The following is a 27,067-nucleotide window of genomic DNA, read 5'->3' as shown; positions in this document are numbered from 1 at the left end:
TACAAAATGGCCTCCCTGAGGACATGAAAGGTTTCTGAGCGCGTGTGAGCTGAAAAGCGTTTTTGTTTGGTTGTTGTTGCCAGATGGGATGACCTCGGAGCAGAGGCAGAAGCTGGCCAAGGAGAGGCGGGAGGAACGGGCCAAGTACATCGGTAAGACCCCCGGGGCGACGCAGCAACTCCACGCCGCGCTGCTGTCGCCTCCTGAGATACTGTATGACGCTGGGTGTGATGACAGGAACACCGTGATAATCAGGTTTACTCTCATATTGGGTTTCTGACCTATGCCCTGACTAATCAAATCAAATTGTATGTATAAAGCGCGTTTCATACACAAAGGAAACACATTGTGCTTCACAGAAGGAAAGGGGTGAGGGGGAATATAGTGACCCTACCCCTAATGTGTGACCGGACAAGGCTGGACTAGACTAGAGTTGAACAAGATAAGCATCGAACCAGTTATAGACAATAAAGCCTGCGGTGTTCAATAATTGACCTCTGAACTGACCTCCTAGCCTGCTGAGTCCTCCACCTCTCCTCTCCTCCGCTGGCCGTGTCTCAATACTCTGTCCTTCTCTGGTGTGATCGCTGGTTGTTATTGTTGTTGTTGTTGTTGTTGTTGACACTTGTCGTTGCTCTCCTCTCCGCTGCTCCAGAACAGCAAACTCAGCTGCAAGGTAAGGTTAGAACCGTTAGAACCGTTAGAACAGTTAGAACCCTCAGCCATCCCACACCTCCAGCTTGTGACGGTGAAACCATTGTTTTTTGTGTGTTTTTTTTCATTCCTACCTGGTCTGCTCTCTGGACAGATGCCCCGCCTTCCAACCCCCATCACTTTGGTTGTTGGCTTGCTGTCCCATATTCATCAGTAGAAATGACATGATCCCCCGCATTTCTCTGAAAACGCTCATCAGATTTGATTGTTTTGTTCAACATGTCTAGAGCATTAGAAGGTACAGTAAATACAGTATAAAGAGCAACGTGCTATTTATGATTTGTGCTTCATTTCAAATCTTCCGATATGCTTTCTTCCATCATCGCTCCTGTCTGCCTATCATTCCTGCATGTTTAAAAAATGCCATCCTTAAAAGGATTATACAGGATTGGTCACTGTTTAGATGATAGTTTTATATAACGTGGTATGATAACGCAGCCTTTACACTACGTGGTCAGAGACATGGACTAGTCTAGAGCAGACTAACATGTTCCCCAAACGCTATTCTCCCTTCTAAGGCCAAATCTTCAGCAGTCAATCATAGGAGAGTCTGGGTGCGTTTCCCCCCCCCCCCCGAGACATCCCATAATTCTCCTGGAGCTTGGCGTGAAGAATGGCTAGTCATCGGGGTGAAGCGAAACGCGCCTCCGAGACAGATTACACTTAATTACTTCTTTCATTAAAGCCATTAAAGTGGGCGGGCCGCGCTGTTGTTTCAGCCGCCGGCTGACGCTGCGCTTCACTGATAACAGCAAACCTCTGTCCATCTCCAGACCCTGGCAACAGTCTGGTGTCCAGTCGAACCTACTCTGCATTTACAGGAACAGTCTGGTCTATGGTGGAACGTACTCTTAGTCTTTATCCCCTTAACATACGGGGTCGAACATACATGATATGTATCAGGGGGTCTGGCTGCTATGGAAGTGGTGCAGTACGAGGCTAACATGATTACAACGTTAGCTAGCTAGCTAATGTTTCTCTGCAGGACTGAAAAATGGAGGTAATTCGATTGTTTCTCCTGATGGAGAAATGTGGAGCACAGAACAAGAGTAGACATGAGGACCTTGCTTGGCCAATGATATCAGTCCTCTCATACAAGTTCTCCAAAAAGTAGCTATCGGAAATCCTTTCAGTAAAGATAAGGTATCAGAATAGCTGCCGAATGCTGTATCAATCATATTCATTCCCTCCTTGTTGATTTAACACAAAAACATTAGCTTGAGCTATAGCTCCTCCCATCTGTACTAATCTGTTCATGGTTTAGAATCCATTCGCATGTGTGTTGAGGAAGTCGGGTCCACATGCTGGAAAACAGGAAGTGGCACTATTAGAAGTGGCACACTATCTTGGGGGGTAGAGAGAGACCAATGAGCCGAGAGCCCACACAGCTGGCGCACAGCATGCTGGGACTAAAAGGCGGAGTTGATTGCCATGTAATCGCTGCTAGAAAACGAGCAGCAGATTGTTTGGAGTGAAACTCCCATGTCTGCCGGAGGCCACAGTAAAACCCAGTGGGGCTCTCCTAACTTGTTTGCTGTTATTAGAGAACTCAGAGTTGGACTTGGCCTACAATTACTGGGACTGACTAATGAGCAGCTTCCTTTCTGCCTTCAGTCTGGCCCAGTGTGGTCCCAGAGACTCCAGCGTGCTGCTGGAAAGCTTCAGATGCTGTGGCAATTAGGTTTCTGCACACGGCCTCAAAACCAACTCCCAACATCCAACATTCTAAAATCGGCAGTTGTTAGAATGTTGGACGTTTTAAAATGCATCTACAAAATCCATCCAACGTTGGTTGTCATGTTGGTTGGCAAATTGTTGTTTGGGGCAGTGTGCAGACACCTTAATAGATGAAAACGAGGACATGAGTTTAGACGAGGCTGGGGAGAACTTTCTAGAGTGTGGGAAAGAGAGGTGCAGTAGTAGAGAGAGGGAGAGAAAGAAAGAGATGAAGATATGTTCCTCTGTGTGAGATATCCCTAATAACAGTCTCCTTTGTGTCCTTGGTTCCTCTCCCTCTCTCCTCCTCCTCCTCCTCCCTCTCTCCCTGCGTAGCGGTTAAGAAGGCCCAGTGGCTGGAGAAGGAGGAGAAGGCGCGGCGTTTGAGGGAGAGCCAGCTGGAGGACCGCCGGAGGAAGCTGGAGGACCAGCGCCTGAAGGCGGAGAAACGCCGATCCCTCCTGGAGGAGAAGCAGCGTCAGAAGCTGGAGAAGAACAAGGTGAGGAGGAGGGAGAAGGAGGGCCCGACGCCCAACGTTGACGTTGGGTGTTGTTAAAGGTGCAGTGTGTGATTTTTGGCGGCATCTAGTGGTGAGGCTGCAAATTGCAGCCAGCTGAATACAATTGCACAGTGCAAAATGGCGGCCTCCGTGGAAGGACCCACTCCCTATGTAGATAAAAAGGGCTCCTACTAAGGTAACGAAAAAAAATATAAATCTTATTTTCATGGGATTATACATCAAATTAAAACATACTATTATATTCCATTTCTGCCAAGACTACACACAATTCTGCCACTAAATTCTACACACTGATCCTTTAAAGCAATACATAGCATTTTCTCTGGTTTTCTCGGAACTGCGCCCCCACAGGCTCTGTGAGTAAGTGCACTGTCGTAAAGTTATCAGATTGTCTTTTTTCTTTTTCTGGCTTCCTCCGTGATGTTTCGCTTCGGTTTTCTCACCTCCGCCATGATATCATTAAGCTAAAAATCGCATGATATCCATAGACGCCGGAATAATTAGCTACTACTGTGTTGTTCAAGCACAACGTTGCGCATGCGCACTTCGACTGAATGCTGTGTCCCGGGGGCGTGAGTTTTAAAAGGTATTAAATGTCATTGTATTATCTTTCTGAGTAGACTGTTTGGACGATTCAGCTTACTTTTAGTAAATCTAATTGGAGAATTAGCACCAGACATGTTTGTAAAGGTCCAAATATTGCAATGTATTGCTTTAAAGCAGTTATCTCCAATTAGAAGCAGTTTGTAAAAAATCCTAAAATAACCAACTCAGCTTGTGTGTGTTCCACCGGCAGGAGCGTTATGAACAGGCCATCAAGAGGTCCACAAAGAAGACCTGGGCAGAGATCCGCCAGCAGAGGTGGTCCTGGGCCGGGGGCCTGAACCAGACCTCCCGTAGGGAAAGTGAGTAAAGGCCCGGAACCAGAACAACATAGAACCCGCCTAGAGCCTGGTAGAACCATGTGGAACAACGCCGGACCACGCACTTTAGAACCACAGACTTTTCCTTATTGAGCTACCTGCTGAGCAGTAATTTGAGTGTGACTCGCTAGTCCAGAAGATGACAGCCTGTTGACCGCTGAGCCAGCGGCCCGGCCCGGCGTCACATGGACTGGCTGAGGCGCTGTCTGGACTGTGGTGAGGTTCTGGGCTCGGCACCAGGAGAGCAGATGAGTCATTCTCTGACCCGTGTTTACCTCGCTAGGTAATGAGCACTTATCAGGTAAAACAACGTCTGACTTTGCCCTGGCATCCCGCTAGTCTAGATTCTAACACACGGAGGGCCAGGGAGCAAGATGGCAGCTGTCGTGTGTGTGTTTCATTAGAGCCGCGGTGTCGGACCGTGAGGTGTTGAGTTTACCGGAGAGTCGCGAGCTACTAGGCCGGGACAGACCGCCTCTCTGATGCCGACCTTGTGGTCAAGAGCTCTCTCTCCTCTCCAACGTGTGAATGAGACTTGAGATGTGAGTGGGGATGTGTGTCGGTTTCAGTCACAAAGGTGAATCCACTTCTACCTCCTTAGATTTTAATCTAGAAGGATCTACTACTTCATTGGTTTAGATGAAGACCGGGTGCCGCTCATAAAGAAGTTACTGCGGTTGATTCAGTCATGTTAGTTTCCCTACAGCTTCCCCACAACTCTCTCCTTCTTTCCTCCGTGATTTAATAACGTTACTTAACATTCACTTGACTCTGGCTCATCACAGTTAACTACTGAGGTGAATTGAGTCGAGTGAGTTTGACTCTGGCTCATCACAGTTAACTACTGAGGTGAATTGAGTGGAGTGAGTTTAGCGAGTTGGGAAACGTCCAGCTCTCCTCTGGGAGCTCCACAGTGACTCTGTCAGCTGCATGATTTCAGACGGCCTCCAGAGGGCGCTCTTCTGGCGATGGGAGCGGGCCTTCCTCCGCCCCGTTTCTCTCCCCTACGGGCCTGGTTACCCGCCCCTCCCCTCCCCTCCCTACCGCCCCTCCCCCCCCCTGCCGCCCCGCCCACTAGCCCCGCCCCGCCGGCTAAGCCCCGCCCCGCCTTGTGAACCGTTGTTGTCTGTTGCGTTCTCTCCGGTGCAGGCAGGTGCTCGGCCTCCACGGTCAACTTGCCGAGACAGGCGGACCCTGTCATTAACAACAGGCTGTCCAAGTCCTCTGCCACGCTCTGGAACTCCCCCAACAGAAGTAAGGACGAGCCGGCGTCTATGTCCTCCACCAGGCCTCCCCCCCCCACCTCCTCCTCCTCCTCCTCCTCCTCTCAAATCCTCCCTACACCTCCCCCCACCCCCCCCAATCTGGTTTTTGGTTTTCTTTGTTGTTTCTGGTGGCCTGCCTGCCTGCCTGTGCTTGGTGACCGGTCATCTACACCCTCCCCCTCTCACTCGCTGTCGTGTGCATCGTGGATTTTGATTTTGGTTGGCGTTCTGAGGCCTTGATTTACTTCCTGTCTGCATTTCTGATCAGCCCTGACATCTCAGTCCCATCTTTTTATTTTGATGGTTTTACATGGTGTGTATACATGGTGTGTATATTTAGGTTTCTATTAAGTTATGTCACTTCCTGTCACCGCCACACGCCCTCCATGGTCATTGGTTGTCCCCTCCGCTCTGCTGTTGGTGGCGTGCTGTGTCGGTGGTGGTGTTGTCAGTGGTGGGGTGGTGGTGTGAGTGGTGTTGGGTGTTTTAACGAGACTGTGGCTGATAATGACTAGACTCTCCAATAAGACTAACAGAGACTAGCTTGGGTGCATGGTCGCGTCGCCATGCTTGAACTCATATCTAAACCTAATGTGAACCATGAAATGAGGATGTTTGGATTGGATAGCCGGGAAGAGGGGCCATTTTATCATGCTGTTTGTCATGTTTACTGTATATTAGCTGTAGTGTGATTCTATCATTCATTGTTTGTTGTGCTGTTATGTTTCTCTCATAGCTAACTACATCCCCACCAGCAGTGCAATCAGCATTCTGTTTATTTTTTTTATTTTTTTTTAAACCCTGCCAATGTACAGGAGCAGTTATTCAGATGTAGTACTTAGGTCTGGATTACACTAACGCGCATTCTACCCCGAATACACAGCTCGGGGCGTATTCCAAGACCTGCGGATTCAAGGGTGGTTTTCGAGGAAAATCTGCTGTTGTCGACGAATACACATTAGTGTAATCCAGGCCTTAGTTGTCTGAATAAAGATCAACTGATACAGGAAGTGCTCAAAATGGCTGTTCAACAATGTATTATTTGAAATCCAGGATATTTGCCAGTCAGTACCTGGGACGGCTAGACTTTCTAGATGGAGGTGAGCAGCTGATCAGACTGCAGACAGGGTTTTGCTGCATCCAAGGAGAGGAAGGGAAAAAATATCCTCACTGTTGCTTAGCAACAGGGGGCGGTTGGGTTATCATCAGCTATTTAAAAACACTTTGTGGAAACGATTCCAGAATGCGGCCAAGGTGACCTCTGGTCCTCTCTAGATGAAGTGATCTGACCAGATGCAGCCAAGGTGACCTCTGGTCCTCTCTAGATGAAGTGATCTGACCAGATGCAGCCAAGGTGACCTCTGGTCCTCTCTAGATGAAGTGATCTGACCAGATGCAGCCAAGGTGACCTCTGGTCCTCTCTAGATGAAGTGATCTGACCAGATGCAGCCAAGGTGACCTCTGGTCCTCTCTAGATGAAGTGATCTGACCAGATGCAGACAAGGTGACCTCTGGTCCTCTCTAGATGAAGTGATCTGACCAGATGCAGACACGGTAGTCTCGCGATGCCGGACTTCCTCTCCGCCTCCGAAGGTCTCCATTTAAAATCGTTGCTAGAACAGCGCCGAAAACTGACGCTACCAATCAGAACCACTGTCTACGTCTCCAATAGGGTGAAGGACCCGCCTTAACGGAAATGTCTTCCAAACAAACTGGAGTTGAGAATCCAAACAAAACATTCACCGCCCCATTAGGAAGGACCGCCCTAAAGACGTTGGATTGGTTCTGCAATGCGTTTCTTTTTTCAATCTCTCAAATTGTTTCCACCCACTTTTAGCGACGAAGTCTGTCCGAATGTCTTCAGTCTCTAGTTGAGCGCACCGTTTAGAGACTCGTGGGTCCACAGCCAAGGTGACGTCTGTTCGTCTTTAGATGAAATGCTCTGTCCAGACGCGGTCAAGGTGACCTCTGGTGCTCTCTAGCTGAGGTAGCCTGGCGCGTGACCCACTCAGGCTCTGTGTGCAGACTCTGTGTGTGCATCCCTCAGTGGCGTAGATGCTCACTCAAAATGGGCGTACATCTACAGATCACGCTTCTCATCGGCTTCTGTTCTGACTGCACCTTATGTATGTCCATGTGCTACCGTATGACTGTGTGTGTGTGTGTGTGTGTGCGTGTGCGTTCATACAGTATGTGTGTATTGTACGTAGCAGACCCGGCGGAGTGCTGCTCATGTTGCAGTGTGTTCATATCGGTGTTCTCACTGTGTGCTCATGGGTCCATCTGGCTGTTTTCCACTGTCAATCAAAGTCTTTGTGAGTTGAACCACGTCCACGTCTGTCCAGATGGGGGATTCAGAGACCTCATGATGATGAAGCCCAGACTAGACCCAGAAGCTCCAGGGACACCAGAACTAGAGAGAAGAGCCTCTTAGCCCAGTTAGAGAGCAGGCGTTTGCGTGTCCTCGCCTCAAATCCATCTTTTAAAGAGTTTGAGCCATTTCCACACCGAGACCTCAAAACTGGAGCTCCTTTTCTCAGAAGTCATCTTGGATCTGAAAGGGCCTTCCCCTCTCGACAGGGCCGCTGGAATGAACAGTGGAATTCTTTGTTCTTATTTTAGAATGATTTCAGTTTCAACTCTGGTCTGGTCTGGGCGTCGATGTGGGACTTCATTATGATGAGTTTACCATAGAACCTCTCACTGTTGTCTCAGCTGAAACTGCATCAGCTAACACAGAACAGTCAACATCACCTAACACAGACAGAACAGTCAACATCACCTAACACAGAACAGTCATCATGACCTAACACAGACAGAACAGTCAACATCACCTAACAGAACAGTAAACATGACCTAACACAGACAGAACAGTCAACATCACCTAACAGAACAGTCATCATGACCTAACACAGACAGAACAGTCAACATGACCTAACACAGACAGAACAGTCAACATGACCTAACACAGACAGAACAGTCAACATCACCTAACAGAACAGTCATCATGACCTAACACAGACAGAACAGTCATCATGACCTAACACAGACAGAACAGTCATCATGACCTAACACAGACAGAACAGTCAACATCACCTAAAGCCCCCCGCAGACCGCCTCAATACAATTCGCGCAAACTGGGCAGCGGGCGGCACAGGCGGCGTGAATCGCGGAAGTCGGCGGCGCTGCGGCCAGGATTCGCCTTCATGGAAGAGATGGGAATAAAACTAAAATGTTTAACTTTTAGTTATTAGCTTACTTTTACATATATTTAATAGACAGGCATTTCAGTGCAGGAAATCACATGCATTAATCCAAGTTGGATTGCCACGTGTCGGCAGCCGCATTCTTGAAAATAGAGCCGAGTCGAAATCAATCCGGGGCGACATTGTCGGCAGCTGTCGCCAGCTGTCGGCACGCCGCCAGTGTGCAGGCTTCCATAGGAAACAATGGGAGCTATTTATTTGGAACGTCGTGTCGTGGCGGAGGCGGTCTGCAGGGGGCTTAACACAGAACAGTAAACATGACCTAACACAGACAGAACAGTTAACATCACCAAACACAGAACAGTAAACATGACCTAACACAGACAGAACAGTCAACATCACCTAACAGAACAGTCAACATCACCTAACACAGACAGAACAGTCAACATGACCTAACACAGACAGAACAGTCAACATCACCTAACACAGACAGAACAGTCAACATCACCTAACAGAACAGTCAACATGACCTAACACAGACAGAACAGTCAACATCACCTAACACAGACAGAACAGTCAACATGACCTAACACAGACAGAACAGTCAACATCACCTAACACAGACAGAACAGTCAACATCACCTAACACAGACAGAACAGTCAACATCACCTAACACAGACAGAACAGTCAACATCACCTAACACAGAACAGTAAACATGACCTAACACAGACAGAACAGTCAACATCACCTAACACAGACAGAACAGTCAACATCACCTAACACAGAACAGTAAACATGACCTAACACAGAACAGTCAACATGACCTAACACAGACTGAACAGTCAACATGACCTAACAGATGGAACAGTCAACATCACCTAACACAGATGGAACAGTCATCATCACCTAACAGACAGATTAGTCAACATCACACACATATACAGTAACACACAACAACAACAACAACAAAAACATCAACCTCATAGTGCGTCAGTTTCATAGGCCGTACCTACTGTATAACCACCCAGGCCAGTAGACACACTAATGCTGAGCTGAGCACAGAGCTTTGATCTGCCTGTGCATGTGGGGGTGTGGGGAGAGACTAAACAGCTGGGGTGTGTGTGGGGGGGGGGGGGGGGATCAAGTCAAGGCAAAATAATATTTCACTACAGATGAGGGGGTTGGTTGACATGTGTGGTGTTGACGTTGTTTAATGTTTGTAGTATGTAAGATATAGGATAAGCTGAAACCCACCTGTCTATCACGCATTGTACAACTTTGAGTGACGTGTGTGTGTGTGTGTGTGTGTGTGTGTGTGTGTGTGTGTGTGTGTGTGTGTGTGTGTGTGTGTGTGTTTCTGTGATGGCGGCCACGGTAGACAGAGTGTGTGTGTGTGTGTGTGTGTGTGTGGGCGGGGGGGGGGGGGGGAGTGTCTACAGAATCTGCTGCTAAAGAGTCTACCTAGCAACCACACCCAGCACCATGTTGAAAGACCAACAACAAAATGTAAAAGCAAACTCTACAGGTTATAAAGACAATTTCTGTGTGATTTTCCCATGGAATATAATAGACACTATAAAGTAGCAATATTAGTGCTTATGCACAAGTTTAATGTGTAGCCAAAGTCATATCGAATGTAACCAAAACCTTGATGATCGCACGGAAAAGTGAGACTATGCAGTAGATGAAGAGAAGGTTCAATAAAAAGTGAAATTGAGCAGGAATACGAAATACAAGAGACTAGATTAGGCTGAGTCACTCCTTGAGGCTATGATGAACACATTTTTTTAGCGCGTTTTGCCGGTGTCAGGAAAAATGTTTGTTTCGATTTGTAGGGCAGCCCTATACGGAGCATGCATACGCCTATGTCCTTTATTTTTATCACCGTCTACAAACAGCCCGTCTGCAACCGGCTTCTAAGGTGAAATTAAATGACATCCGTTTGTCTGCAGACTGTCCCAGGTTGGTGCTTCTCTCACACAGATCTCACTAGACAGTCTGATAGTCTGTGCGCTCAGGTTGGCGGGATTATTCTCTCATGTACTAAATAAACTCAGTAGAAACTCAGTAGATTAGTCTAATTACCCCGTCTGATTTTCAGACTGCCACGCGCACTCAGCATAAAACACGTGAAGCGTAATGATCCATCCCAAGTTCCACACTTCCCCGACCTGTCGTTTTGCCGACCGCTGAGCGCTCATGGGAAGACGGCGCTGCCAGAGTGACGGTGGTCATGGTGGAGGTCATGGTGGAGGTCATGGGGGAGGTCATGGTGGCCCCTCCCAGTGGCGTTTCTGACGCGGAACTTGCTTGTCGTGCAGCGGTGGTCTTCCAACATGGCTGCACGTACTTTGGGACGCCACAAGATTAGTCTCTATTGGTGTGCCTGGAACTGCATGCACAGTGTGTGTGTGTGTGTGTGTGTGTGTGTGTAGAGAGTATGTGTGCCCAGAGCCTGTGTGTGTGTGTGTGTGTGTGTGTGTGTGTGTGTGTATCCGTGTGTGTGTGTACGCGTGTGTGTGGAGAGTGTGTTCAGAGCCTGTGTGTGTGTGTGTGTGTACGTGTGTGTGTGTGTGTGTGTGTGTGTGTGTGTGTGTGTGTGTGCGTGCGTGTGTCTGTGTGTGTGTGTGTGGGGGGGTGTTCAGGGCCTGTGTGTGTGTGTGTGTGTATGTGTGTATGTGTGTGTGTGTGTGTGCGTGTGCCTCTGTGTGTGTGTGTGTGTGTGTGTGTGAGGTACTGACCTGTGCTCCTGTGTCAGGCCGCAGCCTGCGTCTGAGCGCGTGGGAGAGCCGGGTGGTGGAGCGTCTGATGACCCCAACGCTGTCCTTCCTGGCCCGCAGCCGCAGCGCCGCCACCCTCAACAACAGCAAGGACTCACGTGAGAGACTGACCACCCCTCCTCCAGCTCTCTCTCTGTCTCTCACTCTGTCTCTCTCTCTCTCTCTCTCCCTCTCTGTCTCTCTCTCTCTCTCTCTCTCCCTCTCTGTCTCTCTCTCTCTCTCTCCATCTCTGTCTCTCTCACTCTCTCCATCTCTGTCTCTCTCTCTCTCCCTCTCTGTCTCTCACTCTCTCTCTCCATCTCTGTCTCTCTCTCTCTCCCTCTCTGTCTCTCTCACTCTCTCTCTCCCTCTCTGTCTCTCTCACTCTCTCTCTCTCCCTCTCTGTCTCTCTCACTCTCTCTCTCCATCTCTGTCTCTCACTCTCTCCCTCCCTCTCTGTCTCTCTCCCTCTCTGTCTCTCTCACTCTTTCTCCATCTCTGTCTCTCTCTCTCCCTCCCTCTCTGTCTCTCACTCTCTCTCTCTCCATCTCTGTCTCTGCCTCTCTCTCCCTCTCTATCTCTCTCTGTCTCTCTCACTCTCTCTCTCTCTCTCCATCTCTCTTTCTCTCTCCCTTTCTCTCCCTCTCTGTCTCTCTCACTCTCTCTCTCTCTCTATCTATCTCTCCCTCCCTCTCTCTCTGTCTGCCCCCCTCTCTCTCTCTCTCCATCTCTCTCTCTCTATCTCCCTCTCTCTCCCTCCCTCTCTCTCTCCATCTCTCTATCTCCCTCTCTCTCCCTTCCTCTCTCTCTGTCTGCCCCCCCCCCTCTCTCTCCCTCCCTCCCTCTCTTTCAGTCCTCTCTCTCTCTCTTACTCATAACAGGCCTGTGTTGTTTTGTTTAGCCGTGTCTGTTAATCAGCAAGATACTTGGTTACAACCGTCAAGTCACAGCAAACAGACTGCAGTTAGCATCCTTATAGAGTCCTTAGACCTGGTGTCCACTCAGCCGCTGACCTCCCCACTGCGTCCCTCCCAGCCTCCATCAGCCCGCTGGCCGGCCGCCCCCAGCTGCCCCCTCACCAGAGGTCCTCGGAGCGCTGGAGGGTGTCCGCCAGCACGCCCGACATCACCCAGCGCCAGCGCAGCCGCACCTCCGCACCGGTGGGTTAACGGGCTCACAGACACACACACACACACACACACACAGACGCACGCAACACACACACACATGCACACATGCACTCTTAAACACACACACACATGCACACACGCACACATGCACTCTTAAACACACACACAGACGCACGCACTCTTAAACACACGCACGCGCGCACACACACACACACATACAAACACGCACACATACACACACACATACTGTACACACACACACACATACAAACACGCACACATACACACACACACATATACATACAAACATGCACACACACATACACACACACACACATACTGTACACACACACACACACACACATCCTGTACACACACACACACACACACACACACACACACACACAGATTCTGCTTCCTCTGGACGCCTGTTGTTCTCCCTGGTCCTGACCTCTCTTCTGTGTTTTGTGCTTCATAACCAAGATGGAGAAGAAAAACAAAGAGAAGAAAGACAAGGAGAGAGAGAACGAGAAGGAGAAGAGCGCGCTGACCAAAGAGAGGGTTCTGAAGAGGAGGCAGACGCAGCCCTGCGCCCCCAGGTACAGGCCCGAGGCCAGGTACCGTCCTCAGACGGAACGGAGGCCCGGTACAACCGCGGTGGAACCATACAGCCGCGGCGTTCCTCTCACACAGCTGCTGTCTCCGTGCGCTTTTTGATTGATTTTGAGATAAATACATTCATGCACAACGAGCTGAAGGAAGATGTTCTTGTCTCAACCTAGAGTTACTAATGTACAAGGAGCTGAGGGGGGGGGAGGGAGGGAGTGAGAGAAGGAGGGAGGGAGAGAGAGAGGGAGAGAGAGGGGGAGAGAGAGAGGGAGAGAGAGGGAGGAAGGGAGAGAGAGAAGGAGAGAGAGGGAGGAAGAAAGAGAGAGGGAGGAAGGGAGAGAGAGAAGGAAAGAGAGGGAGGAAGAAAGAGAGAGAGAGGGAGGGAGGGAGAGGGAGAGAGAGAGAGGGAGAGAGAGGGAGGAAGGGAGAGAGAGAAGGAGAGAGAGGGAGGAAGGGAGAGAGAGAGAGGGAGGGAGGGAGGAAGAGAGGGAGGAAGAGAGAGAGAGGAAGGGAGAGAGAGAAGGAGAGAGAGAGAGGGAGGGAGGGAGGAAGAGAGGGAGGAAGAGAGAGAGAGAGCTGTTTAATCCACCGGGGCAGGTTAAAGGTCCCGTCCTGCTGGCATCTGGTCCAGAGTGTCCAGACTCAGAGCCAGAGGGACGCTGCTGCCTCAGTCTGCTGCTAAAACCTAGTTACAGACCTGCCAGGCGCACTGCTAGACCTAGTTATAGACCTGCCAGGCGCACTGCTAGACCTAGTTACAGACCTGCCAGGCGCACTGCTAGACCTAGTTATAGACCTGCCAGGCGCACTGCTAGACCTAGTTATAGACCTGCCAGGTGCACTGCTAGACCTAGTTATAGACCTAGTTATAGACCTAGTTATAGACCTAGTTATAGACCTAGTTATAGACCTAGTTACAGACCTGCCAAGCGCACTGCTAGACCCACAGTTCTGTCAACAAGGGTCCCTGCTGATAAACAACATGTTCACCCTCTTCCTTCCTCCTCTCCTTCTCACCATCTCTCCCACTCACATTCCTCTCTTCTCTTCTCTTCTCTTCTCTTCTCTTCTCTTCTCTTCTCTTCTCTTCTCTTCTCTTCTCTTCTCTTCTCTTCTCTCTCTTCTCTTCTCTTCTCTTCTCCTCTCCACCAGTACTCCCAAACCCAAAAACAGACCCCCATCGCCCGCGACCCCCAGAAGCAGGCCCTTGTCCCCCTGCCCCCCAGCGGCCCCCCGGACCCCCTCCTCCGCGGGGAAGAAGACCCTGTCCGGCACCAGGACCCGGCCCAAACGAGCACAGACCCCCGTCAGGGTGCAGCCTCCGGCGGTCGCTGCCGTCGCCGTGGAGACGAACAGCGACCCCCCTCGCCCCGCCAGTCCCAAGGAGGCGAGGAGTAAGTGTGTTCGCCGTGGTTACTGTATCCTAGCGCAGTACCCACAATCACTCTCTATGTGACTCTGGGGTTCATCCACATTTCAGTCAAGACCAGGGAGTTCCGTTACCTGAGCGGGTCGTCCAAAGATCGTAGGGTCGGCGGTTCGATTCCCGGCTCCTCCTGTCCCACATGTCGAAGTGTCCTTGGGCAAGACACTGAACCCCAAATTGCTCCCAGTGAGCAGACTAGCACCTTGCATGACAGCTGCGGCCATTGGTGTGTGTGTGTGTGTGTGAATGGGTGAATGAGAGGCCATTGTAAAGCGCTTTGGATAAAAGCACTATGTAACAGTCCATTTATCATGAGCCTGGTAGTGGAGGGCTGTAGGCTGTCTCCCCAGCGGAGGTGAACCTCGTGACCTCGTGTGAAACCCCGCCCTTCTCCTGTGCCTCCTCTCCCAGGCTCCGGCGCCGTTCCGGCCATCTTGGTTTCCTCCGCCCCGGAGACGCCCCCGTCCCTGAGCGCGCCGACCACTGAGAGCCCCTCCTCCACCCCGACACCGGCCGCCCCGACCGCCCCTGCTACCCCTATGACCCCTACTACCCCTGTGACCCCTATGACCCCTACTACCCCTGTGACCCCTACTACCCCTGCTACCCCTGTGACCCCTACTACCCCTGCTACCCCGGCCGCCCCAGTGACCCCGGCTGTCCCTGCTACCCCAGTGACCCCGGCTGTCCCTGCTACACCTGTGACCCCGGCCGTCCCTGCTACCCCTGTGACCCCTGCTACCCCAGCTGCCCCGGGGGTCAAGCCGTCGGCCGGCACCAGCGACCCGGAGGAGGCGGCCCGCCTGCTGGCTGAGAAGCGGCGCCAGGCCCGCGAGCAGCGGGAGAGAGAGGAGCAGCAGCGCCTGGAGCAGGAGCACAGGAACAGGTCAGCACATCACAGTACATCACATCACAGTACATCACATCACAGTACATCACAGCACATCACAGCACATCACAGCACATCACAGCACATCACATCACATCACATCACAGCACATCACAGCACATCACAGCACATCACATCACAGCACATCACAGCACATCACAGTACATCACAGCACATCACATCACATCACATCACAGTACATCACAGCACATCACAGCACATCACAGCACATCACAGTACATCACAGTACATCACAGTACATCACAGCACATCACAGCACATCACAGCACATCACAGTACATCACAGTACATCACAGTACATCACAGTACATCACAGCACATCATAGCACATCGCAGTACATCACAGTACATCACATCACATCACATCACATCACATCACAGCACATCACAGCACATCATAGCACATCACAGTACATCACAGTACATCACAGCACATCACAGTACATCACATTACAGTACAGTATAGTGCATTACATCACAGTACATCACAGTACAGTATAGTACATCACATTACATTACAGTGCAGTCATTTACACGTTTATCCAAATACTTGCATTTAACATTGGTAGTCAGTGTACCACTACTCGCCAGAACTCACAAGTGCATTTCCTTTCTAAACAAGTGACTAAGAGCTAAAGCCAAAGTGCAAGAGTAGAAAAATATAAATACAATCCTGCAGGTGCTTAGAGGAAGGGTCTGGGTAGTACTTCCAGAAAAGGGGAGTTTTGAGCCTGTTAGCCTGTTGCAGCGATGCTGACGTCACTGCTGCTATTATATCAGCTGTAATATCCTCATGTCCTCTATTAGTTGTAGACGTCTTTTTATCTGAGCATGTGTGGGACTAACAGGAAGTGTCTGGGCATGTGTGGGACTAACAGGAAATGTCTGAGCATGTGCGGGACTAACAGGAAGTGTCTGGGCATGTGTGGGACTAACAGGAAGTGTCTGAGCATGTGCGGGACTAACAGGAAGTGTCTGAGCATGTGCGGGACTAACAGGAAGTGCGGTCTGTGCGCAGGATCCAGCGTGAGGAGGGCAGGCTGCGCGAGGCAGAGGAGCGCAGGCTGAGGGAGGAGGAGGCGCGCGTCATGGCCGAGGAGCAGCGTCAGCGGGACGATGCCCAGCGCGCGCAGGAGGAGCGGGAGGAGCAGGAGGAGAGCCACAGGCAGCAGAGACAGGTGAGCGGGAGGTGAACGGCAACCTGGGAAACGGAGTTCCCCTGGCTCAAGCCAAGAAAATCACACGCCCGCCTAGACAGCGGTGATGTGCTCTATGTCTTAGTCGGTGATTCCACGACCGGGAGAAATGATTCCTACACTGTTACGGTATAGGTTTCGTAAACGACACAGTCTGAAACCTCCTGCGAGGGACTGTTGAGCCCTGACATCAGCAGATCATCTGTGACCCCCTTTTCTCAGGCAGATGGCAGCTGGTGACCTCCATAGCATAAGCCCTGCATTTACAGGGGCTGTGAGAGCAGCTGGGATTGGGGGGGTCGGAATCCAGCCTCTGTCTGGCCTGTGTGTGTCTGCCCTGCACTGTGGAGCCAGCTAGCTACCCAGCCATGCCGCCTCTAGATCCAGTCTATCCTCCTCCAACGTGTGTAGTATGATGGGAATAGTGTTACTGAATAAAAGCCATCTTTATCAGATCATTCACTCCAGTCCATGACTTGAACGTTTTCATTTGGAATTTTTGTGTAATCTGTGCGATATGGTCTACGCTCAAGCTGCCTGTGTTAAAAGGCTGTGCTTGTTGCTGCGATGGCAGATGTGATTTAGATGTATCATAAAAGTTGTTGTCACCCCTACGACCATCACGTCACATTTGTTAAATTACTGAAGACCCAAACGGCCCCAGTGAACCATGTAATAGAATTATCCGGGATTATGTCAAACCCTGCCTAGATCCCACAGAACAGCTGGGTGTTTGCTGCCACCTAGTGTTCGTTTTGTGAACTGACTGTCCTGCACACAGGCACCTACGTAAACTACTGGTTCTCTCTCTGTCCTATCTATAGAGAAAATTAATGTCCGTTTTTAACTTCTTTTTTAATGCTCCCACGGTGATTTAATCAGATACAACGTTTCGACCTAAAAGGTCTTCGTCAGAAACGTTGTAACTGCTTAAATCACCACGGTGACCATAAAAAACTGTGCTTCTTATTCTTTTTCTCTATTAAACGACTCATCCTGCACCTGTTGGAATAACGGGGATGTGTGTGCATTCCCAGAATGCATCTCTCTCTGTCCTGTCACTAGTATCCCTACACAGTCATGTGGCGTTATGAGGTTTTTTATCTTTTCTCAGAGGGAGGAGGCGGAGTCCAGGGCCCGCGAGGAGGCGGAGCGACAGCGCAAGGAGAGAGAGAAGCACTTCCAGAAGGAGGAGCAGGAGCGACTGGAGAGGAAGAAGGTAGGGTGGAGGAGGAGGAGGAGAGGAAGAAGGCAGGGTGGAGGAGGAGGAGGAGGAGAGGAAGAAGGCAGGGTGGAGGAGGAGGAGGAGGAGAGGAAGAAGGTAGGGTGGAGGAGAAGGAGGAGAGGAAGAAGGCAGGGAGGAGGAGGAGGAGGAGAGGAAGAAGGTAGGGTGGTGGAGGAGGAGGAGGAGAGGAAGAAGGTAGGGTGGAGGAGGAGAGGAAGAAGGTAGGGTGGAGGAGGAGGAGCAGGAGAGGAAGAAGGTAGGGTGGAGGAGGAGGAGGAGGAGGAGGAGAGGAAGAAGGCAGGGTGGAGGAGGAGGAGGAGAGGAAGAAGGTAGGGTGGAGGAGGAGGAGGAGGAGGAGGAGAGGAAGAAGGCAGGGTGGTGGAGGAGGAGGAGGAGAGGAAGAAGGCAGGGTGGTGGAGGAGGAGGAGGAGGAGAGGAAGAAGGTAGGGTGGAGGAGGAGGAGGAGAGGAAGAAGGCAGGGTGGTGGAGGAGGAGGAGGAGAGGAAGAAGGTAGGGTGGAGGAGGAGGAGGAGGAGGAGAGGAAGAAGGTAGGGAGGAGGAGGAGGAGGAGGAGAGGAAGAAGGTAGGGTGGAGGAGGAGGAGGAGGAGAGGAAGAAGGCAGGGTGGAGGAGGAGGAGGAGAGGAAGAAGGCAGAATGGAGGAGGAGGAGTTTAGTTTATTCAACAATAGAAAAATTCAAACCACAAGTGATTACATCATAGCTGAAAAAGACATTGCCAAGAATAACACAATAAAGTCTCAGACTTATTTCCATTGTGGACCTTGATGTGATGAAAAGGAGGGGAGAGGGAGGAAACGAGCGAGGAATATTGTCCACATTTTACTTGATCCAACTTTGAATTCTCTCGTGTTTGTGATAAAAGTACATTAGACGAAACGCCAAGCACTTCTGAGTCTTAAATGACCTCTGACCTTCCACAGCGTCTGGAGGAGATCATGAAGAGGACCCGCAAGAGTGACGCAGGAGAAAAGGCAAGTACCGCCCCTCCTGAAGGCCCCTGGATGACCGTCTCACTTCTGTGCCCCTAGAATAACAAGAGTGTGTTTGTCCTCTGCCTTTCAGAAGGATGTCAGGTCCCCAGCACAGGTCGGCAAGGACACTGGTCCAGACACGGAGAGCCGCAAAGGTGATTCCTGGGGACAGAGCGATTCTCTCAACTCACGATTCGATACGATTCACGATACCGGGTTCATCCAATCACCTGCCAAGTATTTTTCAAAGTGCCTGCCTTTTTCCAAACAGTTCCCAACGGAGAGTTCCCAGATGTTTATGTGAAGCAAACCATCTGGCGTGTCAGGTTGAATTACCAGGTGATATCGGTGAATCATTGTTCTCTCTCGTGTGTTCTCCTGCAGCACCGGCGATCCAGCAGAACCCTCTGGAATCACTGAATAGCAGCGCAGCAGATGTGAACCAATCACAGGGAGGCTCTGGCCCGGTGCTGAACAGAGTCCAGCCGGCCAAACATCAGAACGGCCTGTCGGCCAAGACCGGGGAGGCGGCCGACTTCGACAAGATCATCCAGCAGAGCGAACCCATCCTGACCTTCGAGGGAGGGGAGCCCTTCCTGATGAAAACCAGCCCCATGAAACCTCAGCATGTGGCAGGTAACTGTGTCTTTCTGTTCCTGAGTAGAGCTCATAACCGCTAGTCTAGATGCATGGTAGACATGCTGAGTGGGGGCTCCAAACATCTCCTCCTCCACCTCCCCCGGGCACGCTGTCCTAACCTAACCCCCCCCCCCCCCACACACACACACACACACACACACACCACCACCACCCCCCACCCCAAGGGAGAGACTAGTGAAAGGGATTCTGGTCTGGGTCAGTCTGCCTCCTGGGCTGGAATCAACAGAGGGCTCTGGTGTCAACAGAGGCCCTGTGTGCCCCATGTGGCTGTAGAACGCTGGGGATGAGGGCAGAAAAATGCTAGCCCAAATGGTCATTTTAAACAAGGATGTGTTACAGGAAAACAGACAGATTTGTATAAAACGGTACTGTATGTGGCAAGGTATTATATTAGTTTACGTGCAAAAGGGCATTAAGATGGGTGTCAATGCTGAGATATAGTTGGGTTTTGAATGGAACGGAAGTTCCAACTCGGTAGTTATTTGATAAGCAAGTAAGCTGTAGGAGTCAGATATTACATTACTTTACAATTTAGCAGATGCTTTTATTCAAAGCGACATACAATAATTGCATTTAACTTACAGTCAAGCTGGAAAGTCTGCACACCTCTTTCACCTTCTCCACGTTTTATTATTATGTTACAGACTTATTCTACAATAGATTGAGATCATTTTTTGCCTCAAACATCTACACATACAGCCAATGAAAACAGGTTTTTAGAAAATATGCAATTTTATTTTACTGACGAAAATAGGTTATTTAGGGGTTACATATCTGTACATAGCCTAATATTTGATTGATGCACATTCGGCAGCGATTACAGTGTCAAGGCATCTTGGGAAAGAAGCTATGAGCTTGGCAGACTCTTGAGATTTCTTGGCATATCCTTGCAAGCTCAATCAGGCTGGATGGGGAGTATCGGTACACAGCCACTTTCCATCCATCCATCCATCCATCTTCATCCGCTTATCCGGGGTCGGGTCGCGGAGGCAGCAGCTCCAGCAGGGGGCCCCAGACATCCCTTTCCCTAGCAGCATCAACCAGCTCTGCCTGGGGAATCTTTAGCCGCTCCCAGGCCAGTGTGGAGATGTAGTCCTGCCACCTCGTCCTGGGTCTACCCCGCGGCCTCCTCCCAGCCGGACACGCCTGGAACACCTCCCTAGGGAGGCGCCCAGGAGGCATCCTCAGTAGATGCCCGAACCACCTCAACTGGCTCCTTTCGACGCAAAGAAGCAGCGGCTCTACTCCGAGTCTCTCCCGGATGACTGAACTTCTCACCCGATCTCTCAGGGAGACCCCAGCCACCCTCCGGAGAAAACTCATTTCGGCCACTTTCCACAGATGTTCAATTGGATTCAGGTCTGGGCTCTGGCTGGGCCACTCAAGGACATTCACAGACTTTCTCTGAAGCCACTCCTTTGTTCTCTTGGCTGTGTGCTTTGGGTCGTCATGTTGGAAGGTGAACGTTCGCCCCCAGTCTGAGGTCCAGAGCGCTCTGGAGCAGGTTTTCTTCAAGGATGTCAGTGTACTAAGCTGCATTCATCCTTCCCTCTATCAGGACTAGTCGCCCCGTTCCCCCTGCTGAAAAACATCCCCACATCATGATGCTGCCACCGCAGCAGTTCCATTTTTGTTTCATCAGACAAGGGAATCTTGATTCTCATGGTTTGAGAGTCCTCTGGGTGCCTTTTGGCAAACTCCATGCGGGCTGTCATGTGCCTTTTACTAAGGATTGGCTTCCGTCTGGCCACTCTACCATAAAGACCTGATTGGTGGAGTGCTGCCTGGATGGTTGATCTTCTGAAAGGTTCTCCCATCTCCACAAGGATACGCTGGAGCTCTGTCAGAGTGACCCTCGGTTCCTGCTCACCTCCCTGACCAAGGCCCATCTTCCTCGATTGCTCGTTTTGGCCGGGTGGCCAGGTCAAACAATTTAAGTTACCACAGGTGGACTCCAATTAAGTTGTAGTAATATCTCAAGCAGTATCAGTGGAAACAAAATTCACCTCAGCTCACTTTTGGGTGTCATATCAAATTTCACTTTGTCATTATGTCATTATTTGTGTAGAATTTTCAGACAAAAAAGGAACTCAATCTATCGTAGAATAAGTCTGTAACGTAATAAAACGTGGAGAAGCTTGACTGTAGGTAGTCAGTGTACTGCTACTCACCAGAACTCACAAGTAAATCTCCTTTCTAAACAAGTGCATAATCTAGTGCTAAAGCCAAAGTGCAAGAGTAGCAAAATATAAATACAATAGGTGCTTTAAGGGGAAGGATGCTTGAAGAGGTGAGTTGACTGAAATGGTTGTTTAGTTGTAGAATATCTAGGATTCCAGATTTTCATTGTAAAGTCTCACATAGTAATGTGCAATTAAAGCAATACTGACTCTTTCCCTCTCTCTCTCTCTCATTTTTATCCATCCACGTGTCCCTTCAGAAGTCCTTTGAGACGCCAGGCTTTCACTGAGACTCGCCTGATGTCTCTCTGGTCAAGCTCTGTGTGTTCTGTGCCACACCGCAACAGCTTACAAGGACGTGTGCCAAACAAACTATGGACTGCTTTGAATTCACCATCCATGGCCACGCCTGCCGCAGACAGACGACTACGACGAGGAGGAAGACGCCCTGTGAGGAAACTCATATTGTAAAAGGAACAAAAAAAAGTGCAAAAACCCCACATATTTTCTGTCTTCTTCACTGCGCGTTATGATGCAACATTTGTCGAGTTTTATTGAAACGTCACATGCAGATTTTATGGTGCACCTTAAATGACTGACAATGTATTGAATTTTAGAGAATACAAGACCTGAAAAATACACAATATTTGACTATGGTTGTTATTATGATTATTGTTGTTGTTGTTATATTACTATTGTTATCTTAAGTTGAACAAAGTGTGTGTTGGATCTTTTTGTCTTGAGTAATTGAGTAATTTAATGTGGGAAGCATCGTGAGGACAGGCCACAGACAGTGGATGTAAATGTATGAACTGCCTGGGCCTCCGGCCATGGGGACACGTGGAATAAAGCTTTATGAAAGGGACCTCAGTCTCTGTCGTGTGTGTGTGTGTGTGTGTGTGTGTGTGTTTTGGATGAGTCATGGTCTGTCTCTAACCTTATTCATTAGCAGTGGAGGATGAAACTGCAGACAGAACTATTCATCGGGACTACTGAGGGAAGAGAAATATTATGAGAGAGAGAGAGAGAGAATAAGAGAGAGAATGAGAGAGAGAGAGACAGAATAAGAGAGGGGGGGAGCAGTAGCAAACGCAAACCCTGAACTAGATCTGTTTTCAGTACCAGGGTCAATGATGGCTTAGTTCCAGAAGGGGGCAGCACTTGCTCTAACATAGTACTCGGACCTCGGAGAGTTCCCATCTGTTCCACTCCTGAGTCACACACCTACCCTCACACTCAGAGTCAGCCAATCAGAGAACACCCAGGTCATTTCTTTTCATTAAAGGCACGTACATCAATGTTACCAGTGAGATATCCCAAGTCTAAGCAAGGCCATTGATATGGTATCACAGATCATACCCCCGTCTGTAGTGTCAACAGACAAGTCATCACCCAATACTCAGGTTCCTCAAACCTTCACCAGTCTCCTCCAGCTGATCAAACGTGTGGCTGTGATTGATTGGAAGAGTGGCGACCTATCTCTGTATTTATAGTCGAGTGTCAACAGCCAGAGCCCGTGAGCTGTGCCAGGAGATTCTTGATTCCAGGGGTATTAGAGGGATGAGGCCGAGTTGAACAAGCATGGGCGGGAACAGCCCCCACCTCTGGTGCTAACTGTCCGTCAAATGTCAAATTAAAATGAGAGAGGGACGTGATTTATAACTCATAGTTGTATATCTTAAAGGCAGTGAACGGAATCAGAATTGTGCCTTCAGCTGGTGCGTTTGACACGTTATGCTAGATAAGCGATGAACCCCCCAGGCTTTAGTAAAACACCCACACCTGCTGTCCGCGACTGGGGCCTGTATTTGTTTGGCTGTTGCTCAGGGTTGCAGGGATACAACCATCACAGACTACTGTATAGTGAGAGCAAGGCCTACAAAGTGGGTGTGTGATGTGAGTACCCACTTGCCAGTTGTCACCACCATCCATGCTGAATTGTTGGGAAACGTTATTTGTCTTGCGGTTATCATCATCCGTATAAGCAGCGCGTCAACATGTAACAGAATCCTCTGATTCCCCTCTGCTAAGGTCAGGGTGCGTCTCTCCGGCCCGTATTGAATATCTAACCAAATAAACTTGACCCGTTGGAGCTGCGGCTTCACTTCTCTGGCACTGAGATGTAATTCCTCACAGAAACCCACAGAGAGGACAGAGCCTGTCCTCACCCAGAATTAGTTTAACCTCCTGCCTGTAGACTGACCTGTCCTTTATTGTTATACAGCTTGTAGTTCGCACCTCCTAAGGACTGCCTACTACCACAGGGCATTCTCTACACCCCCCCCCCCTTCTCTCTCTCTCTCTCTCTCTCTCTGTGCACAGGCTATTGTACTGTACAGACCAAGCCATCTTCATGAATATAAAATAATGCATTGTAGGTCAGGTTTGGCAGTGATAACATTTTTGGCAGACATTTTAGAATCGTGGTCTGCTCGCCGACTTTTTGTTACGTCTTATTTGCTAATAGAATAGGCCTCTGTGGCCCGGCTAGCAAACTCACACGCGCTACAGCCGGGTATAGAGCCATTAGCCCCAGTCTATTCCTCTTTGCTCCTGGAAGGTCAAATTTGACTACGGCTCTTGGCATCACTGTCTGTCCTTGGATATAAAGACTTCCATGCACACAGTTTTGCATGTGAAACGAGGGCTACCCAAATAGAACAGCGGAGGAACAAAGTTATCTATTAAGCTGCATGCCTGTGAGTAATGTTGTTAAAACCCCTCCTAGTGTCCTTCTAGTTCCCTCTTGCTCTCCCCCAGGTTCCTCCTTGTGCCCCCCCCTCTAGCCCCTCCCTCCTCCAGGGGCCAGGTGTTGCTTCATCAGGGGTACTGGTGTAGAAATAGTCCTCCAGTACCTCCTCTAGTACCTGGTCCCGCTGAGTTCCTCCTGTCATCCCTCTCTAGTCCCCAGCCCCTAGTTCTAGCTCAGTCACAGTTCCCAGACCTGGTCCACAGTCCCAGACCCAAGTTCTAGCCCAGTCCTAGCTCTGTTCCCTGCCCCAGCCCCTAGTTCTAGCCCAGTCCACAGTCTCATTACCGGTTCCCAACCCCAGCCCTAGGCCCAGTTCCCAATCCCAGCCCCGGTTCCCAGTTCCAGCACTGTTCTCTGCTCCAGCTCTAGTCTCAGTCCCAGCTCCAGTTCCCCAACTCCTGTCCTAGTCGCAGCCCTAGTCCCAATCTTAGCTCCTGTCCTAGTCCCAGCCCTAGTCCCAATCTCAGATCCTGTCCTAGTCCCAGCCCTAGTCCCAATCTCAGCTCCTGTCCTAGTCCCAGCCCTAGTCCCAATCTCAGCTCCTGTCCTAGTCCCAGCCCTAGTCCCAATCTTAGCTCCTGTCCTAGTCCCAGCCCTAGTCCCCATCTCAGCTCCTGTCCTAGTCCTGGCCCTAGTCCCAATCTCAGATCCTGTCCTAGTCCCAGCCCTAGTCCCAATCTCAGCTCCTGTCCTAGTCCCAGCCCTAGTCCCAATCTCAGCTCCTGTCCTAGTCCCAGCCCTAGTCCCAATCTCAGCTCCTGTCCTAGTCCCAGCCCTAGTCCCAATCTCAGCTCCTGTCCTAGTCCCAGCCCTAGTCCCAATCTCAGATCCTGTCCTAGTCCCAGCCCTAGTCCCAATCTCAGCTCCGTCGTTGTCGGTCTATAGTGAGTGTTTTTCCTACTGTGCTCCTTGTGTTTTCTACCAAGTTGAGAATACAACTCCTGAACTGCCTGCCTCAGTCCTGCATTTTGGGTCCTACCTCTACAAACCATAACCACTTGCATGCCTCCTTTTGTTTGTGGCTGTGGCTCAGGAGGTAGAGCGGGTCGTCCAATGATCGTAGGGTTCGAATCCTGGCTCCCCCTGTCCATATGTCGAAGTGTCCTTGGGCAAGACACTGACCCTAAATTGCTCCCAATGAGCAGGCTAGCGCCTTGCATGGCAGCTGCCACCACTGGTGTGAATGTGTGTGTGAGGTAAATGAGAGGCCACTGTAAACACTGGATAAAGTGTGGTCCATTTACCATTTGTTCTGCTTATCTGGTTCTGTGCCGGCCTGGCTGGTATGTTAAATACTGGTGTTGCATTTTAACCAGGAGAGGAGGCTGGACACTTGGCCTCTGCCCAACTGTTGCCACACTTGACACTGGACCTCAACCAAAAACTACAGGACACATTCTCCGAAGCACACCGCTGACAGACAGTCAACAGCCTTCCTCTCAAGGACAAAGGGATGCTTGTTTTCATTCACACATGAAAAAACATGAACTTTTTAACATTTACATAGCATAAGGAAGGAAGATACATGTCTATATAATTCATATATATATATATATACTGTATATATATTATTTATATATTATTCTGTTTTTCCCCCTCCTACCAACCACTGATCAAGTGCAAGAAGCATTCCTACCCACAATTCATAGGGCTTTCTGTTTAAACTCTTACTTTCACTTCTCCTGAATCGAAGGCTTAAACTCTTACTTTCACTTCTCCTGAATCGAAGGCTTACCCGACTTTCACGATGTAAATGTTTTGAAGTCTTTTAAAAGTGTGTTATCAAGAGATTCACTAGGAATATGTAATACACTTTGTCCTTGTGAGTCTTGTAAAACATGGAATGTTGTTTACAAAATAACAATACATCACAATTCAGTCTTTTATAATTGGGTTATTCATCTAAATATCTACAGCATAGCTACTGTATCTATCCAAAGTGGGTTTTAATTGTGCCCAAGAGGATGACTTGTTGACTGTAGTGAACACTGCAGTTCTCTGGTGAGGAGGAAAAGCAGAAGCCGTCTGTCAATGGGGACACTGTAACAGGGGGACACTGAAAGATGTGCTCCTCTTCAGAGTTAAATATTTGAGGTTAGGTTGACTGGCCAGCCAGTACTGCAACACATGAATGTGTGAAAAATGACCTCCTCCGATAGGAACTCAAAAGCTGAAAATCCCATAGAGCAACTCACAAAAACACACTGTTTCTTTCACTTAAAAGATGAAATATAGTGTGGTGGGACGTTTTTTTTTGCTGTTATTTGCACAGTTGTTATAGGCAGCTGTTGGTCTGGCTTCCAGGCGAGGCAGCTGTATCAGTTTTGTTTTTTTTCTGCTTCGGTTGACTTCATTGTGCCTTGGGCCTAATGGGGTCATATGTTCTAGATTTGGTCTTGTATATGAGGATAACAAGTATTGACTGGAGAGATAGATAAAGAGTGTCGTTACCCCAGGGGAGAAATATAACCTATTATGAAAGACACCGTATTGATGTCTAATGCGTAACAGTAAGGCTGCAGAGTTTTCACTGTCTTGCTTTGCTTGTTATCCTTTGCTACTTAGAAATGGAAACCAGACCACAGTGATATGAATATATATAAACAGCTCATACAGTAACAGTGACTGGCAGAAGGTGGACAGGTGGTACAGCAGGGTGCCAGCAGAGACTTGACTGGGCAGGGCTATTTTAACCCTGGTCTCACATAGCCAGACCCACAGTATCTCCACGATTCGTTTACACTGTACCAGCGCTGGAGAAAGGTCTGGCTGGACTCTATTCAGAGATAAGGGGAAAACGCTGTATTTATTTAAACCAATCGCAGTCGTCTTGGACCATATGGTCTCTACACAACTCCTGTGCATCAAACTGTTTAAGGA

The 27,067-nt window shown here is 49.6% G+C and overlaps 1 protein-coding gene across 1 annotated transcript; it reads left to right on the top strand.

Annotated features, from left to right (window-relative positions):
* Nucleotides 1-88: 88 nt before the first annotated feature.
* LOC311323142 (uncharacterized protein) lies at nt 89-22,069 on the top strand (the record flags this gene model as incomplete). Its single annotated transcript, XM_084455308.1, has 16 exons — nt 89-152; nt 656-676; nt 2,767-2,930; nt 3,748-3,856; nt 5,024-5,128; nt 11,106-11,225; nt 12,142-12,266; nt 12,720-12,853; nt 13,998-14,239; nt 14,683-15,157; nt 16,200-16,359; nt 17,492-17,596; nt 18,545-18,595; nt 18,687-18,750; nt 18,980-19,231; nt 21,696-22,069. The coding sequence occupies 16 exons, from the start codon at nt 89-91 to the stop codon at nt 21,704-21,706; spliced, it is 2,202 nt and encodes a 733-aa protein (XP_084311434.1). The 3' UTR covers nt 21,707-22,069.
* Between the last annotated feature and the right edge of the window lie 4,998 nt (nt 22,070-27,067).

Source organism: Borostomias antarcticus, assembly GCF_949987555.1.
Source record: "Borostomias antarcticus genome assembly, chromosome: 21".
Lineage (NCBI taxonomy): Eukaryota > Metazoa > Chordata > Actinopteri > Stomiiformes > Stomiidae > Borostomias > Borostomias antarcticus.
The sequence above is the reverse complement of the archived record's forward strand: the minus strand, read 5'-3'. Positions and strand labels throughout refer to the sequence as shown.